Raw genomic sequence first — 19,996 nt, 5'->3', positions numbered from 1 at the left:
ATTTCTTCAGAAGGCTTGCATTTACGTAAGTAACACCTTTCCATTCTCAAAACCGGAGAACTTCTGGAAAACGTCTCAATCTTCTGCATAAAGCAGAGGTTGCGATGATAAATATGTTGTTTGTCGTTCGCTTCAGCCCAATTCGAAGAATTATTCTCTGAAAGGAATTCGATCTTAATTATTGGAAATCATCGACTTCATGTTGATAATAGTGGCCAAATAGCCCGAAACCGGTCTGTTAGTGTGTTCCAATAAATAAATATCAATTATGCTAACAGCATATCCAGGAATTTCTTTTGTGAAGAATCCTGCACTGAAATCTATCGGATATAATACAACGCCCTTTGTGGTATTATCCAGGGGAGTAGTTGTTTTCTGATAGATGTCAGTCTATAAACCTACTGTGTAGGTGAGGATAGACTGGCCTTCAGTCTATCCTTATTTGAACGAATTGCTCCTTCAGAAAATTCAATCGGAAATATACCTATTTTCGATGAAGTCGTTACCAAGAAGTGAACTTTTTGGGTTCTGAGAGAGGAATGGGATTACTTTCTGAAACATGAACCCTCTAAAGAAAGCTGTGATAATAAATTGATTTTTTTTCATCAAATATTTAGATTGTAGGCATAATTTATGAACAAGGCAATTTACTGAATGATTACACTCTCTAGTGGTTTATGTTAGGTAGTAAGTTTTTGAGGTAAATTTCAGTTTATCCCAATTCAGCAGATTATCTTTTGCTTTAGCTACGTTAATTTTTCAGATTTTTGAAGGTTGATTGTCTGGAATAAAATCACTGAATCTTTCGTTCAGAAAATATTTATTTAGTGGTTAAATCATGTTAGGACATATACAGAGTAGCCCATTGTTGTTAGTAAATCCAACGACGCTGTTGTTACCCAAAATTCATAAATAGTTCTCGATGAGAGTTATAGCATCGAATTTTGTCAAAATAGGATGTCATGAAAATATTGTAAAAAAGTTGTTTCATAACAATACCAATTTTCTTTGCATGAATATATTTACCGTGAGATTTTGATTCGATATATATTGCGGTGTTACCACGTCGCGGATTTATGAAATTACTTGTGGGGACTGTGACAAAAAATATATCGGTGAGACTAAGCGAGCCATATAAACTGGTTTCAGAGAACACTCGGCATATATTTGGTTTCCGAAACCAGGAAAACCTGGTGTAGCTGAATACACCTCGGGAAATGTACATAGAATGAATGGAAACTGTATGGAATCATTGAGATCGTTACATGACACTAAATTTTCAGATACTTTCGGAAGTCTGGAACTGGCACAGTGTGGTACGGAAACAAAGTTTGTACGGTGATTAAGGTCCTGTTCCAAACAGCTCATTGTCAACTTTTTCATGTTGAAACTCTGTTGAAATTAGCGGGAATCACCGCGGGAAAAATTCCCGCAAATTCCCGGTGTTAGTCTGAAAGTGAAATTGTACCCTGATAGATATCAATAGAAATCAGTTTCTGATAGCCCTACAAGGAATATCAAAAAATGAGTCTGATTGTTGCAACAATTTTTTTATCAAAATCTGTACGGGTGACAAGAAAACAGTTTTCACTTTATCGATCCATCCAACATTCCATAAGTGTTGTGTGATTTTCATGAACGCACATTATATGGTTCCAATTCTACAAGGTGTTTTAAAAAGTGAGTCTGATTGTTGCAAAAATGTTTTCTCGAAATCTGTATGAGTGACAAGAAAACGGTTTTCACTATATCGATCTACCCAAGATTCTATGGAAGTTGTGAGATTTTTATGAACGCACATCGTATGATTCCAATTTTACAAGATGTTTTAAAAAGTGAGTCTGATTATTGCAACAATTTTTTCTCGCAATCTGTATGGGTGACAAGAAAACGGTTTTCACTATATCGATCTACCCAAGATTCTATAACAGTTGTGTGATTTTCATGAATACAAGGAACCTCAAAAAATGAGTCTGATTGTTTCAACAATTTCTTTTTCGAAATCTGTTCAAATGACAAGAAAACTGTCATCACTAAGTTAATCTACTCAAGAAACTATGGAAGTTTTGTGATTTTGATGGACGCACATCATCGGATATCATTTCTATATGGGGTATTGGAAAGTAAGTCTAATATTTCCAATTTTATTTTTCCCTAAATTTGTATTGTTGATGAGAAAACGATTATCAACGCGTCAATCTACTCAAGATTCTATGAAAAAGTCTTAATAATTCCACGTTCAACCTATAGTGAATAGGTATTTCCAGCCACTGATATTAGTACGGGTGCCAATAATTTCGTATCCCAACCACAGATTTTTATTTTCCTCTACGTCAGCATGTGTGGCCAGAAATCTGTGGATAACTTCACGTCATTTATTTTTCCCATAGGTATTTCACAAGTTCAGCTGATGCCATCAGTATTTTGCAACTTCGTGAACCTGAATAGGTGAATATCAGCAAAAAGTGATTTTGGGGCATGCTTTTATTTTGGTAGAGAAATTGCTGAAAAACATGTTCATGCGTTGCAACAAAATTCTGTAGATCGAAACTTGATAAGAGAGAGTTGGTACGTCCATTCATGGTAAAAGAGTGTTTTCGAGTGTAATGTATGTATACTGTGGAGTTCCGATTTCATATCTTTTTGTATCAATGCATGACGCCTGATAACAATAGAGTGGTTGCCTATATTATGTATAATTATTTTGCAAAATCGTCGACTTCTTCATAATGATTTTGCATCGTGAGCAAGCTCAAGGTGGTAGTTCTCGGTAATTTAAAATATTCGTAGTGTTTGGTCCAGATTTTTCTGTTTTCCAAGTGGCATGTTGCTTTTTCGTTGAGTTTGTTGTGTATAATATACTGATGATAAGGATGAGGGCCACAAACATCGTTATGGGGTGCTCTGACTGAAATTACAATAAAACTCGGTTCGACAAATTCCTTCACTATCTAGAAAATATATACACATTCTGCTGTATATTTTACCATTACTGTTTCCATAATTATGCGATACTGACAATATTGACATACCAGGATAGCCATACGAAATTATAGTCTTTAATTGTTCAATTTTTTTCAACACCATCCTCATACAAGCTTTGATTTCATTTGCAATATTTGTATGTGTGGTACTCAAATCGTGCAACTGAATTTGTAAGCAATTTATCAATTGGGCTGTTACTTTGCGTTCACATTCAATATGAATAAAAATGCATTATTAGTGATCTGACATCATTTCATACAAATGAAGGTCTGCCCAAGATAACAAATTTCATTTTTTCCAGGTACCCCTATGATATGGGTATCAGATAAAATAATTTGCTGAGCAATGCGAAGAACAATATGACTCCACACAAAATCCAAAATAACAGACCGCCCAAGGCCGCGAACTAGTTTTCGAGTGCTTTTTCAGGATATGTGTATAAAAAGAATGGACTTGCTAAAACATACAAAAATTAATTTGACGTAACACTAAATTCAAAATAACAGAACGCCCCAGATGATATAAGTATTAAATCAAAGAGTTTTCTGAAAATATTACAAAAAATAATATCACGTACTATGAATCCAATATGACGAACCGCTAAGATGGCGAACTAGTTTTTTTATAGCATCTCCATGAGGTCTTCAGAGTCGAGTTGAAAAACAGCTTCAGCTGACACTTTGTCCATTCGTCACAAGATTTCCTTTGATTATTGAGAATCAAAATTAGGTATCCTCCATCTCTTGTGATGAATAAAGTCAATACTATTATTGACAAAATGGTGAAGCTTTCGCGGCTGAGGTTTTCATTGTAACTATTTTCGAGTTTGGAAGCCGTGGATTCTTGGATTGTTTTCCGACATTTCGCTGTTGCAAGTGGCTAGCTTCTTCAGAGGCTTATACATCCTGAGTAGATATCTTCTTCTTCTTCTTCTATTTAATTTTGGTCCCAGCTTCCAGATGGCGCTATTATGACCAGTACTTCTCCTATCAGAATTGATAAGAGCTTTGTCGGGGGGCGCAGCTGTCTTGCTCGCAGCAATGCTGCCACCCCTTTTTTGTCCAATTTTTTTATATATTAAAAACACTTATAATTTTTTGGATACTTCCAAACTTTTTCCACACATTTATTCGTTAAAATCCTGTCTCCACGTGGACATCCGGTCCACCCCGGCCTCCAACCGGCGTGAATGGGGACAGGAGTTATATCATCCGCTATAAAACTCCCACGTGGACATCCGGTCCACCCCGGCCTCCAACCGGCGTGAATGGGAGTGCTGTTTCACTATTACACTTTTGAACTTTCACAAACTACTTTTATTTATTGCTGGCACGTTCTATGACGGCAGACATTCACAACACTAACTGAATTTCGTTCCCAACAATGGCGTCCACGTGCCTTCTTTGTGGACGGTCGCTGTCATCACGTCCGTCCATCACCACGTCAGAAACGAAACTGAGTAGATATCTCCGATGACTGGATATTGCGGCTTGCATAACGCGAATTTATGTTGCTTATACCTGTTATATTCACTCTTTTGAATACGACTTTTTTAAAAAAACACTTTATTTTTCAATTACAGACTTTTCTGAATAACAACAAAAAATATCATTACAAAAACTACAATGGAAAATGGAACAGAATCTAAGTTGATACTACACGAATTCTAAATTAGTTCTGACAATGATTTGACCTCGCAGGGTCCATTTATAATGTGTAGACAGCGGTGTCAGCAGGAGACGATGGGAATAACAAAAGTATCACATTCTGCTGACTCTGCTGACTCAAAGTCTTGGAAGTCGTTATCTTGGTAATCTGATACCGGTGAGAACGTCCTACTCACGATATAACATACCTGTACCTGGCTTAGGTAAATTACGTAAGACGTGTTTATGTTGATTCATGTAGTCTGGTGTGATAATAATTGTTTTTCTTTTTGGACAAAACACAAGCACTACAGCAAAATCCTTAAGGCGCTCTTAGGGCGGTGCCTGTGCGAGAGTAGTGATTCACATTGGATTTGAATCGCTAGAGATTAAATCCATATGGAAAAATGTTCTTGAGAAATGTATTCCACAGGAACACAGTTTTTCAAATGAAAGTTCTTAGCCAGTGAAATTTGAGGTGTACTGAACCTCAAAATAATGAGCAGCCACAGTTCGTCACGTATTTCTGATATATAACGCTCTTGGTGGAATCAAATGTGCCAAGTCACTTGCACACTTCCTGTGAAAGTATCTATATAAGAGAGACTAATCTCCATTTCTTCCCTGTGGAACACAAGCGTTGATGGTGAAAGTATTCGAAAGATATCCACGACCAGTTGCAGAAAACGATCTTCAAGGAAGCTGAAGAGCGATACACAAAAGTCATCCACCAAGCCATAGCGTTGAAGTGTGTCCAGCAAACCCTCAGCCAGAGACCTCAGAAATATCAAGCGCAACAGCTCTCTATTGGGTTATTCCAAAAATAGTTGACATACGATAGAAGGTTGCCTGTTGATCTTTCTTTCCGAAAACCATATATTTGAGGATATGGTGGTTTACGGCTTTCTCCATGATTTTTAATATCACTGATAGCAAAGCGACTGGTGTATATTTATTTGGTAGAGTTTTCTTGCCCTTTTTGGAAATAGTCTGAACGCGAGCAATCTTCCAACAAAAAAGAAAAACACCTTTCTTGTAAGACAGGTTGAAAAGTCTACCAAATACTGTTGCCGGTTCATTTGCGCACTTTTCAACTAGGATGACGGGCAATTCATCAGGACCAGATACCTGGTTGATGTTGAGCTGTTTGAAAATTCGCCTAACTAAACGCTGTCGAGAAGTAATTTACGGCATTGTGGATTCTATCGCGGGAATAGTGGGTGATGCCCTTCCCAAAACATCGACTGTCTAGTGGGACGCAAATTGTTCAGCTAGTAGATTCATTTTTTCTATGGCTGTTGTTGCAATTGAATCATCCGCTTGTGTAAGTGGTGGAATTGTGGATTTTGTAAAGTTCTGAATAACAGTTTTAGCTACCGACCACAAGGATCTAGACCCGTTCCGATTGGCAAGTGATTTATCCCTAATTCTCTGATTGTGAAGTTCTTTGCTATCATTCATCCTGAGTTTGCAGCTGTTGCGAGCATTAACAAACCCAGTTCGGTTTTTGTCATTACGATTTTTGCGCCACTGCTGGTAGGCGAGATTTTTGAAGGCGACAGCTTGCTCGCAAACCTGGATTGGGTGCATTTTCAATAATGTTCGTTGACCCTTTTCTACCTGCCGTTATGCTGCTTGCTATTCTTGATGGAATTCCATCATCGATTGAGACTCACAGCTCCTCCTTTTCTGAAGATGTGTTTGTGGATTTCTATTGCCTCCCGTACCAGTCGGCTATTGCATCCCTGGTCGGGGCAAAGAGTTCTGTGTTTTCAAACAGAAACCTGTGGTTTCCTTAACTGAGTGCATCCGTTTAGCCTAGTCTGCAGTTTGTTTCATGCGTCTTCAGGCTTGTCCACATTGATCTTTTGGTGGTTCCAATGTACACCTTCTCACGAGTGCACGGTGATAACCTATGCCGCTGATAGTGGAATTCATTTTGTCTGTAACCGACCTGAAGATTTGCTGTATGTATTTTCTTGGTAGGTTTCAAACCTACCAGGAAGATACAAGATAATTTTTCAGTTAGTTTAGAAAATTCCAAAAACGGGTGTCGATATATGTATATATTGGGTGAAATTACTTCTCATGAGAAAATCTGAAAAAAAAATCTATTGAGAACTCATTAATGAAATATTTTCAATATTAGTGAAATACTAATGTGACAGTAGCCGGTCGGGTTGACCTTTGTGATTTGCTCTACTCACTCAATCGACCGCTGTGTGACACGGTGGTCAAATCGTAAGGCCTGACGATCGATTTCCAACACATGTAAAGTAAAACCTCGTTAGTCCTTAGCTCGCACAAATCACGACTTTTGAGAGTTATCGTTCGTAGGTGGGCGACAGCTGGTTGGCGGAAAAAAATATTTCAACAGACAGATACCTACTCAATTGTTTTACAATTGCATGTGAATTGCATGTTAATAGAATAGCAAAATATTCATCGTCAAATCACCATCTGGCGAAGACAAATATTTTAATTCAATTCACATAATAAAACGCTTTCGATCAAAGTTGAAATATTTTCAAAATATCCATATCCTATCCCAACAAATAGGACAATTCATAGTAACGAATGAATAATGTTTAGTACAGATCCTAGGACATTATATTTGACATAAACAGTTAATTTTATGAATAATATTCATATATAGACACACAAATTGCCAACAAATTGTTTTTTCACAGTTATAAATTGATAAAATTGTACATGTTCATAAGTGTTATTCTATGACAAGAATATATGATTGTCATATATAATACCATATAATATAGTGGCTAACATATCTGGTTGAATCTTCTAATCTTTTTTCCGCGTGAAAAACTAAAAATAACAATTCCGGTCCAGAACATCGGTTGGAAACGAAGCGGTTTATCCAGAAGGAATATCATCTACCGCAGTTCAAATTCCACACAAATTGTTACTTTTACATAGCCACTACTCTTAAAAGCTCTGATGATTTTATATACGTCTTTATCTTCTCAAAATTACTTTTTACCCTACTCAATTATGGACAATATTTCTCTCGAGTTTACTAATTTTGTTGGAAATTCCCGTGAAGTTATGGTACTCATTCGGATAATTCCTGTATGAATTAATGCTAGGTGTTGGCTGATTATTTGAAATCATTATGAAACTTTTCAGGGATTCACTGTGGCCCTGTTCTATTGTTTCCTCAACACTGAAGTTCAAAACACCTTACGACACCATATTGAGACATGGAAGACAAGGCGATCTCTGGGACCAAAAGGTCTTCGTGCTAGCGCTCGTAGCAAAGATTGGTCACCACGATCACGTACTGAAAGCATAAGGTAAGTTATCATTTATGAACTCTTCATTTCTGAACTTTTCTATCATATTGTTATCCTGAAGTTGCGAAAACTGTTGGTGAATACTTGCACACAATTCTTATAATTTTATCAGCTCCAGAAAATAACCACCTGGATGTAGGCCATTCTGTTCATATATTTGAAGCAGAAATTGTTCACTTATCAATAACGAAATATGGGGTTTGAATTTGATCATAGAGTTTCATCAGAGATATACAGCCCCAAAACAATAAACAAAATTATGATATTCATATTCTGAAGATAACGCGGAAGTCTGCGTTATCGCTTCCAAGGTTGAAGGAACACCTTGAAAGCAATAGTACAGACCTTTGAAATATATGTTATCGCCAACCTCCATTGGCGAAACATTAGGTGAAATCTCAACACACAAAGGTCTAAGACTCTCAAACGTGATTTTGTTGGGGATATTTATGGATCAAAATATAAATCAACAGTAGTCAGGCGATTGAATAGTTTCAAAGCGGGTGGGTATATTCAGGCATCCACCGCAACCTGTGATGTTTTATCGTGGCTCAATCCTATCCAAACTCGACCAAATGAATCCAGCTTTCTAACGAAGCCGATTGCGGCGTTTTGGGCCTGATTTTTCGAGTAAGCTCGCAAGATTGAAACTCTGTGATATGTCAAAAACCAGATACGATCTGTGGCCGGGCAGAAACAGAATATTTGTTCTTCTACCAGGGCCTGTACTTTCTCTGAGGAATAATTCACTTCGAAGTTGACTTACCATGATTCATTATTTATAATTTAGTATGCATCTGATCGGCAGTCAGTCTAGTATTACCTCCTTGATACGAATGTATCACTTTGAAATTATTTCTTCTATCACGCATTTGAGAAGAACATTTTCTCAAAGCTTGAAGGTATCAACTGCTCTAACCTGCTGGAAGATCTTCTTTCCTCTCAGTTAGCCTGATGCCATTGAAGTAAAGTTACCGGATATGAAAGGAGGAAAGTCCTCAAAACAGAAGACTCTTTCCTCAGTCAACTCAATACTTCGAGAACGGAAGTTGTTGGTACCATTGGCAAATATGGAAGTACTGAAAGTGAATAGGATAACCGACACCAAGTTATGGTTGTTGATAAGTGATACATTACAAAAAGAAATGTCTAAATAATGATATGTACAGAACAAACAACCAAGCCCAGTTATTGAATATTTTCAACAGAAAAATTTTGAGTGGACAACTCAGATGAGAAGACTGGTATGTCGATTTCAGAGTCAGTGCTATTCAACTAAAAGAGAAAATTGAATCAAAGATATTTAAACACAGGTATGAATTAGATAATTGTGGCTAATGATACTACCATTGTATAGTTCAGTAATTGTATCTCCTAACTATCTTCTCGCATCCTCGATGGCAGCTACGATATTATAATGAAGAGATACTAGTTGATTGGACGATAAAAACTCAAGGACTGAGGGCATATGTAAGTGAGCTTACCTGACCGTCTTATGGAGTTTTCACACCTCTGGTTTGAGAGAATCATCATTTGAGCATAAGCATTTGCAAACCTTCTCTGCTGCTATGCTATAATCTGCTAAAGCAGATTATTCCATCTCTTGACGTAGATTCTGCTTTATTGGCTCAAAAATTTGTTGCAAGGCGAAAAGCAACTTATTCATACAGGTTTGTACAAGGTCCTACAAGTACCTAGAATGGAGAAGGGATGTGTATCACGGTAGAAGTATGTATTCCTATGACGAGGGTCTGAAGATGAGAGCTCACCTGGTAGGTATCTTGAATGTTTCGTTATTGAGACCTTTCACCCTCATATGCAGATAAACATACCTCAGAATAGGACATTATTTTGGAAAAAACTCACCTCCACGGGTGATACATCTTACGCAGTCTAACTTTTGCAAAGCAAAAGTTAGACGGTAGTCAGTTGCTCAGTGAGTTCCCATTTCAAGGCGATGAGTTACTGCCTATCTTCAAATAGTAAGACAACGTTAATCTCTAGCTCGACTTTTAGAAGTTGGTGTTTATATGGGTGTGGCGGATAGTTAGGTACAGAAATTAATTTGACTATTTTTTCTTTCAAAGCTACTTCTCCATCCTACAACTGCAATACTTTTTTATGAGAGATTCTTTGCTATTTTTGACAGATTTCGTATGAATTAGAATACAAGTAGATACAAGAACTCTCACAAGAAAGTGGTACTTGAATTCGTTGATTTTCATCGAGTATCGATCAAATATATCGCAAGAAAAGTGTTAGGCCGGGAGCCCGTGACAGAAATTTTGACCCCATTTTTTACCGTCTGCCTTTTTTAGAGGACATATTTACAGCCATAAGCAACAATATTATGTGTTGAACAATTTTCTCCTCCATTACACGCTTGAACATTAACTATTTTTCATAAAAAAACCGTCTGCCATTCATGCGATCAAAAGGCTAGTTTACGCAACCCACAAAAAAAAGATTGGCAGATGGTTACATGGTGTTCTGGCTAAAGCATAAATTTTTTATTTAACTAAAAAAATGGTTGACTAAAATCAATTTTTTACCGTCTGCCAAGCACAGCGTAGACTAACAGTAGCATGGAATGAACGAATTTTCACAAGGCAGACGATTTGCCGGTGTATTAATAATTTATAGGCATTAGCTTTTTTTTTACCGTATAAAACTTGGCAAGATATAAACTTCAGTAATGAAAATACAGAGAAAAATTATTGACAGATGAATAAACTGTGTTTATACAACTGGAAAATATGTTTTAATTTGTTGAAAAAAGTAATAACTTTTACCGTCTGCTATTGTTTACTTGCAATATATATTAGTATTAGGTAGACAAATTGTCAATCGGCAGAAGAATAGATCGTGTTATACAACTGAAAAATATGTTTTAATTTGCAGAAAAAAAGTAAAAAATTTGACCAACCGTCTGCCGTTGTTTCCTTGCAATATATAATTATTAAGTAGACAAACTGTCAATTGGCAGAAGAATCGACCGGGTTTAGATGAGAGTGGTAGACAATTTGTGATGACACAAGTGTCAATGTTACTTCACAATTTGGTTTTGGAAACAATTGCAGATTCATAAATGCCACATGAATCGACCGTGCTCTTGGCTTTCAGCTTTGCGCTGGTTTACCTGCACTCCATGCCTTAACCGGCTGTTATTTTACACCAGCTTTTTATAAAAAAAGGTAATGAAAACCTTTGTCGATTTTAATAGGCAAAGAAGAATTTGAAAAAGCTTTTGCAGACTTGGCGAATCCTTCTTTGGTTGCCGACAACGCACCAATAATCGAAGAATTTGTGTGCCGTATGTATGGAACAACCAAAAATAAGTTATCCAAAGTCTCAAGACTGAAGCAAGAGTTCGGATATTTGAAAGACATTACGGAGTGATAGATGACATGGAGTCTTTCAAGAAACAAGTTACATCGTTTGACGCATCCAATGTGCCAGAGAGTTATAGCAACAAATTTAAAGAACTGCATATCTGTTTTAAAAAATCTGTTTTAAAATCTGTTTTTCCGTTAATCAGCTGCCGCCCCCATACGAACGACAACTCTCAGAAGTTGAGAAACTTGTGCGAGCTAAGGACTAACGAGGTCTTACCTTTTAACGTGTGATTCCTAACACGTTAGAATAGAACTGGCCGATAGTTGAAAATCCTTATTGAAAAACTAATCATTACAGTTTATTGTATGATTTTCACCATAAAAGGGTTTTACAAAAACCGCGACACGTGTTTCGCTATACAATAGCTTCCTCAAGCATAAACTGTATATGTTTGTATATATTGTATAGCGAAACACGTGTCGCGGTTTTTGTAAAACCGTTTTATAGTGAAAATCATACAATAAACTGTATTGATTAGTGTTTTTTCAACAGCATATATATATATCAAACATGTGGACCTATTCTTTTGAAAAAATTCCATCCCAATTAGACCCATTAAATTATGGCTGGTGTCACAATGATAATGGACAGTATACATTTAACTGGTTTGAGGCACCTGATACGCCTGAAAACATTCAAGAAAAGTATATTAACATCTGCAGGTACGTCAGTATTTGAGAAAGTATGAGAACTGTATCACAAAAATTGATAATTAGATTGCTACTTGATTTTTTGTTGTAGATCCTACTGAATTTGCTCTTATGAAGTAACATTGACGCTTGTGTCATAAAAAATTGTCTACCACTCTCGTCTAAACACGGTCTATTCGTCTGCTAATTGACAGTTCGTCTATTCAATAATTATACATTGCAAGGAACAATGGCAGACGGTAAAACGTTGGTCAAAGTTATTCGGTTTTTTTTGCAAATATATATTGCAATGAACCAATGACCACCTTGTATAGTAGGCGTTTATCGGAGTCGAGAAAATACATTTCACGAATTTCAAATTCATGTGGGGATCCTTCTCTGAAATTGATTTTTCTAAATCACATTCTGATATCATGAAGGGCATCGATGAAAAATGATATCCTCTCTGGAATGTATAGTTTGAGTTGCCCAAGGGCTTCAAACGATGCAAAATATAACAGATGAGCTTTTTATGCGAGTTATATGATGCGAACTTTAATATTCTTCAAAACGTACATCATCTGGATAACAAATAGGTTCACATGTCTGGGTAAATTTTAATGGATGGAGAGAGAGAAGCCGAAAGTTATATCAAACTAGTATACTGAAGTCTTCCAATTGAGCACCGAATGGTAGAGTAGACATGTGATTTATTATAAAATTAAGGGTTGGTATCGTTACACGCCTTGTAGAGAAGGAGAATAGAAATTGCTTCTTTTAAATGTTTCGCCTTCCAGCCAGAAAAATTTGAGTGGAATATCGTTGATAAATTACAATTTTTCGGTTTGTCCCATAAAAAAACAGTTTGTCAAGATACGTACCTTGCCAACAGCAAGTACGAGTTATTACAAGTCAAAAAATCAGTGGGTTTCCATTATCTCCTCAATTATTTTCGAATAAATTGGAAGCACACTAATTGAACGAATATCACTGAACTCCACTGAATGGTTTATTTCAAGAGTAGAAATGATTTTTTTTTGATTTCTATGATGTGGGAAAAATTATTTTTTAATTACCATTGATTATTTATGTGAGTAATGACAAGAACTATTGAAGGACAACGTGAATGAATGATATTAATATTCAATTCGTCGTTACCAAATGCTTTCGATTTCATATGCTGCATCTCCAACAGTACTTTTAGAAATCCCCACAAGACAAAATGGAATTTCAATTTAATTCTTCATGTTTTCTCATAGCACATCAACAAGTCACTTATAGAAGGTGGAGTTTTGGTTGACCCAATAGGATATTCATTATTATTCTCAATAGTTTCAGATGATCTGAAATTCTTCGATTTTTACTTTTCATCTCATTTAGTGTTGTTCCACTGAATTATTTTTCAATCACTGAATAGTTTCGTCCCCCATTGTTTGCATTTCTCTAATAGTAGATAGATAGATTTATTAAAGCTTTCAATTTAAACAATTGATAAAACTCAAGTCATAAAAATGATTACTTCAACAATACAAATATCACTTAATATTGATATAAATAAAAGCACGTTGTATAGGTAAATACAATAAGTATATGAAAATTACAAATAAGTAAATATCTCAGATAAAGATTGATGAGTAGAATGTAATATTGAAGTTACTAGGAAGCTTAAATTTGATACAGACTGAAAATGGTTATTTGTCCATGAATTCTTGTACTGAATATGGCTCAATGTCACACAACAGATCGAAAACACGTTTTTGAAAATGTGTCTGGTCCGATCTTCTTTGATAATCAAGGGTAAATGGTTGTAGAATTTAATTGATGCGTAATGCGGCCCATGCTCTGTGTTTTTCAATCTATGTTTAGGAACAATATAATTTAATTTCTGTCAGGTGGAATACTCATGTCTATATTTGTCATCTTCAAAATTCGATTTGTTCTCGTTTATAAAAAGTACACAAACATAAATATATATAGCATATTATACAGTAAGCATTTTGTTACCCTTGAAGGTACCACGACAATTTCTGAGTAATTCATATCGAACATTGTTTTCATACGTTTCTGCATTATGAAAATACGTTTCAGTTGTGTACTCCCTCCCCATTCTGATATTCCATATTTCAGCAGAGGATAAACAGTCCCATAATATGCCGTTATCAGTGCATCGATTTTCAAGTGACATCTCAACACTCGAATTGCATAACACTTACCTGCTAGTTTTTTTGCAAGATAGTCAATATGTACCTCATATTTCTGTTTACCATCTATATAAATTCCTAACAGTTTTGTACTCGTTGAAATATCTAGTCTTTCACTACGGAGCTGAAAATACTCCGGAATAGAAATATTCATGTGAACAGTTTTGAACAGAATGCAGTCCGTTTTAGATGTGTTTAACAATAACCTGTTGGTATTGAAATATGTGGATGCTATAGAAATGCTATTTGAAATGGATTTTTCCAAGTTGAGGTTCCTGTTTACTGGTACAATGAGATTGAAATCATCTGCATAGCTCACAACTTTACTACTTGATTTAATTTCAGAAAAATCATTTAGGTATATAATAAATAGTAAAGCTCCAAGTACACTTCCCTATGGTACGCCTTTTTCTATTTCAGTGAAGTCTGAAAAAAATTCATTATTCCGTTGCCTAATATGTAGTATCCAAATAATATAGTAATCCTAAGTAATCCAAAGGGCATATTTTGCATTTTTGACGAAAAACACTCTTATGGTGGTTGAAAGTCATTTGAGTGAATAATACTATCATTAATAATATTAACTTCAGTATATCTTCAGTTTCTGAAAAAAGATACTAGGGTAATTCTTGTAAATCTTCTTGAGAATATTAGGTATTTATACTTTGTGATAACCTATGAGTTATTTTTCGCTGTAGATTATTCGGTAGTTCTACAAACAGTTTGAATCCGCAACATATTTGCCGGTGATCTGATATTTGGCCAGTGTTTACCCTAGAACAGTATTCATCACAACTTAAATCCGTAATGATTTAATCTATCAGAGGTACAGAAGTTTTAGAAATTCCATTAGTATCCAAAATAGAGCTTAAGTCTATGACAGTTGAAATAAAAATAAATCTTTTATGAATTTGGCCGTAATAGAACTCGTAGGTTTGTGAATATTTCGTATAACAATTGAAAATTTTCCAACAGAAGTTTCAATCCATATTTACTCTACATAATAGACACCTCATAGGCACCTCATAGGCGCCCCCCCCCCTCAGCATATAATTTTCACTAATTTCAGAATAACAAAGAATCGTCTCATTGCATAGTATCTAGTTGTGATTATACCTTCCTTTGAACGAGTTGAGAATATCACCTACACTTTGCTAAGTGTAAGGAAAAGCGATTTTGCTGACTTCATGATAAATTAGTAAGAATTAGAAGGTGGGTCAGGACACTCACCCTGAGGATTTATACGTGAATGAAATACAACATGTACAACTATCGGTCGGTAGTTGTAGGTGCTTTGTTCACTCAGTCAATAGGCCGATGTGTGAGTCGAAGGTTCAAGCCGCAGGCTGAACGTTTGATTTTTACTTGCTATCGTTCAACCCGTGTTAGGAATCACACGTTAAGAGGTTAGACCTCGTTAGTCCTGACTTCATGATAAATTAGTAAGAATTAGAAGGTGGGTCAGGACACTCACCCTGAGGATTCATACGTGAATGAAATACAACATGTACAACTATCGGTCGGTAGTTGTAGGTGCTTTGTTCACTCAGTCAATAGGCCGATGTGTGAGTCGAAGGTTCAAGCCGCAGGCTGAACGTTTGATTTTTACTTGCTATCGTCCAACCCGTGTTAGGAATCACACGTTAAGAGGTGAGACCTCGTTAGTCCTCAGCTTGCCTGTTGTTGTTAACAACAACAGGCAACTAGATGCCTATGAGAGTGTAGAAATAAGTAAACACAATAATATCATGAATAACGATGACGGACCTATACCAAAGAGCATACTATGTAGCTTGTTGAAATAATGTTGTTGGGTTCACTGATTACTACATAAGGACACTTTGCAAAAATAAATTTAGATAGGCAATATTGTGAGATTAATTTTTATATAGCTGAAAATTGTTTTACAATAATCAAACATATATTGTAAAATAATAGATAAGGCAAAATTGTAAAATTAATTCAGGTTGGTATACCTGTATGGGTGGTATACCTGGATGGTTTACCTGTATGGGATATCTATATAGCATAAATTGCGTTAGCTTCGCGTTAGTTACTAGTTTAATCTGCACCTTGGAAGATGATCACTTAGTGATCGAAACACGTGTCAAGGTGTTAGAAATAACGATTTGGTGTTGGGAAAAAACTACAGTAATATTCATTACTACACCAAAGGTTCCAAACAGTGCATCACAAGACCATTATTGCAGATAAAAATTATGTTTCTTGTGTACAACGTATCGAAATCAAAATAAACACCATTTTTTGTTACTTCCACTTGTCAACTGAGTCAAATCACAGGTACAAATGAACAAAAATGGTACAGGTGTGAAATGTTTGAGAGTTTCAATATTGATGTAAGGATGGTAATTGAAATGTTTTTAAACATTTCTCTAATTAATAAAAGAAATTGAAATTTGAATTTGAATAAATAGTGTTTTATTCACCAAATCAAAACTTACTACATTGATTGTTGCTTCGTAGGGTACCATTGGAGAGCATTCCTAATAGCTTCTAGATTAATTATCAAGTAGCGGATTGCCATTTAAGAATATAAATTCGGGGTGGCTGAGGGCGAGGGGGTGTGTGAACAAAAGTTATCTATTACATCATTTTGGCTTTCCTTTCCTAATATGAAAGTTTTTTTCAGCGATTTCTTATATTTTATTTGATTCCTCAGATATGGCCATTGTAAGTTTTCAAATTGACACCCTGTATGTAGCAGTGTGAAGTTTATTTGAAGAGGAAAAGATCACAAATATTGAAATAACACGTATAACTGCTTAGTTATATAAATTTCTCCCATGGATTTGAGTTTCAGTAGAATAGTTCATTCATTTGAAATGTGATTATAGTGATGTTTTCAGATTATATAGTCAACCGACCAACATTTACCGCAAACGAGAGTCAAGTGCTTCAGAAACCACAACAACTACACTTGTGACAGTGAATGGAGGTGGTAAAAGAACTTCCAATGGAACTCCCATGTCAAGAAGTCCGTATCTACATCTCCCAAGACCAAGCTACGGTGGTACTGTTTGAATATATTCAGAATACTTAGAAACAGCGGACAAATTCGGCCAGTCGATCACTTGGACCACAAGAAAACTCTTTTTTTCATTTACAAGCATCATTGAAACGTGTTCATAATTATAAACACTGCAAAAAACCAAGAAATCCTATCTTCTATTATTTTCTATTGCATTTCAGTTCAAATATTCATTTAAACTTGATACTGGGTCTGATGTTTAACTGAATGTAGAAGAATGTTTGAACAAATTGTATTGTGAGAGTTTAAAATGATTTTGGAAGCACCATATAGTATCTTAGACTAGGTATGGCAGTGATTTGATAAAAGGTTCTCAACAAACCGAAGACTCTTTTTATTTATCACACATATTTGATAATTTTAGTACTGATTTCAAAAGCCAGATGTTCGAATCAATTTCTACAGGTTATTCAATGAAATGTTCTGTAACTGGTATTCATACAACATCCTCAAGATAATGTAATCAATATAATATTGCATAATTAAGGAAAATATCAAGAAACGAATATTTATTTTCATATTCTCGACACCAAATGATTTGTTAATCGAATCCCTTACTTTGGTATCTACACCAAAACCTCAAGATGATGTATTCATATTGCATAATTACAAAAAGTATCAAGAAACAGATATTTATTTTTATATTTTCGACATAAAATGATTTGGTGATCGAATCCCCAATTAATGAAAGCACTGACAATTTTTTTTATATTTCATTGGTTAATCCATTCCATTGTCCTATTATTCATCAGAATTAAATTTCATCCTAGCTTGATGAAATTTGATTCATATTTCATGCAGGAACACAATTACTTCAGCAAAATCGTCAAGATAATCGCCAGTGTGAAAGTGTACTTTGCATTTGCATATCTCTCAATCATATTCATTTTTAGAAAAATGGTATGAATGATATGATAATAAAATCGTGAAAGGTTAAATGAGACTACTTTCATGCGATATATCTATTCTTCCAAATGTATCGAAAACACTGAACTTTCATTAAAAATGTTTTTCCAAATTCATTGTTTGTTTTATTAAATTCAAAATCATTAGAGATAGAATTTGAAGACTATTATACAAAATGTGGAAACAGCTTCAATATAACAGCATGCATTTCTTAGTATATTCTGCTCAACTAAATAATTTAGGGTTGTTGCCAAAACCATAACATCTTTTTTTTTAACGTATTCCAAAAACACTTTATTGTGAGATTTTCACTAAATTGTTTTACAAAAACGCAACACGTGTTTCGCCATACAATGGCTTCATCTGGCGTGTCTTTCAACTCAATGTTGAAAGACACTAAATTGTTTTACAAAAACGCAACACGTGTTTCGCCATACAATGGCTTCATCTGGCGTGTCTTTCAACTCAATGTTGAAAGACACGCCAGATGAAGCCATTGTATGGCGAAACACGTGTTGCGTTTTTGTAAAACAATTTAGTGAAAATCTCACAATAAAGTGTTTTTGGAATACGTTAGTTATGGATTTTCATCAAGTATCGGCCGATTCCATCATATATCTTTTTTTTCATCGATTTTTTTGTGGAATTTAGAGATTCAAGTGGGAATCGATGTTTCTCAGCACACAACATTCAATATTCAACGTAGCAATCCAGTTTCAATTCCATAAAGAATGGAATACAAATTGTATCAACTGTATATGAGTTCTTACTATATTGATTATTTTCGTCCTTCTTTCAGAAATTTCCCACTTCTTGTATGATTAAGGATAGGTTAGGTTAGGTCCAAAGTAAGTAGGTCTATTCGACCCTCCACCGCAACCCGCAAGGGTTTATTGTGGCTCACACCTATTCACACTCGACCAAATAAACCCATTTTTAACGAAGTCAATTAGTGTGTATGGTAAGTGGTCTTTCAGGTCAGATGGTAAGAGTACGGCTCTGCCGAACTCTAAAAACCTGAGTCGGTCCCCAGCGGGGCAGGCACAAAGTATATGCTCTGCTGTTTCATCGCTGATGAGGCAGTTGGATAGTCAAGGTGCAAGATTGTCACCTTGATAACCGTGACAACCTTTCCATATGAGGGTTTTTGCAAGTCAGCTACACCTGACGATGCCTTAGTTTCACCCGTGCAGGGATTTTTCGCCTCTGGTTTTGGTAAGCAATAATTTGTGCACAAACGTTTGCTAACCTGCTCATGGGGGGTTTGGTCCTCCACTCGAGACAGATTCTGCATACGCCGCTCAAGAATTTGGTGCAAGGCAGTTTCAAAAGATACTCCGCTCTAGAGGAGAAGACCCAGTCGTTTCCTGGCTGCACCACCATACCTTTTTTTAGGTTCAGTTATGTACAGTTATGTACAGGGAAGTCCGTTGGAGTCGTAAGCTTGACATCCATCTACTCTGACGACTCGCTCCTGATCTAAATTTGCAAGGAGGTGTCAGTTGCAGTCGTATGCTCGACACACATAGCCTCTGTAGACTCAGCATCAGAAATAATTTTTAAGTTTACTCGGTTCATGAAAGTCCCACGAGTAGCTAGAGAAAGAAGGTCAATTACGGCAGAGCCCCGCATTACCGTGACATAGCGATGCTACGACAAGAGGGCGCCCGGTATCTCGAAGGTTCCGTAGTGACAGCTGATAGGCTCAGTGTCATTCATCCTCGCGGCACGGAAACTCACACCTTAGGATTAAGCCATCGTTGGGATGCCATTCAGTTAGGGAATAACTGAACCACAAGTGATTCTGTCATTCCAATATTTAGTGCAGACAACCCGTAAAACATCGAAAAGTGCTTTCTTTCAAAAACTA

The 19,996-nt window shown here is 35.9% G+C and overlaps 1 protein-coding gene across 2 annotated transcripts in view; it reads left to right on the top strand.

Moving 5' to 3' along the window:
- The window catches only part of LOC111503323 (diuretic hormone receptor), a 192,565-nt gene extending 174,323 nt beyond the window's left edge, over positions 1-18,242 (top strand). For both annotated transcript variants that reach the window (XM_074170818.1, XM_074170819.1), the window contains exons 9-10: positions 7,779-7,945; positions 17,039-18,242. In XM_074170818.1, the coding sequence (XP_074026919.1) occupies positions 7,779-7,945; positions 17,039-17,213 (342 nt within the window). In that variant the 3' untranslated portion in view covers positions 17,214-18,242. The remainder of the gene's footprint in view (positions 1-7,778; positions 7,946-17,038) is intronic.
- The last annotated feature ends 1,754 nt before the right edge of the window (positions 18,243-19,996 follow it).

This window comes from Leptinotarsa decemlineata, unplaced genomic scaffold (genome assembly GCF_025532065.1).
Source record: "Leptinotarsa decemlineata unplaced genomic scaffold, Ldec_3_MD MMD2_tig00000008_RagTag_RagTag, whole genome shotgun sequence".
NCBI classification, from domain to species: Eukaryota; Metazoa; Arthropoda; class Insecta; order Coleoptera; family Chrysomelidae; genus Leptinotarsa; species Leptinotarsa decemlineata.
This window is presented reverse-complemented; position numbering and strand designations above follow the sequence as displayed.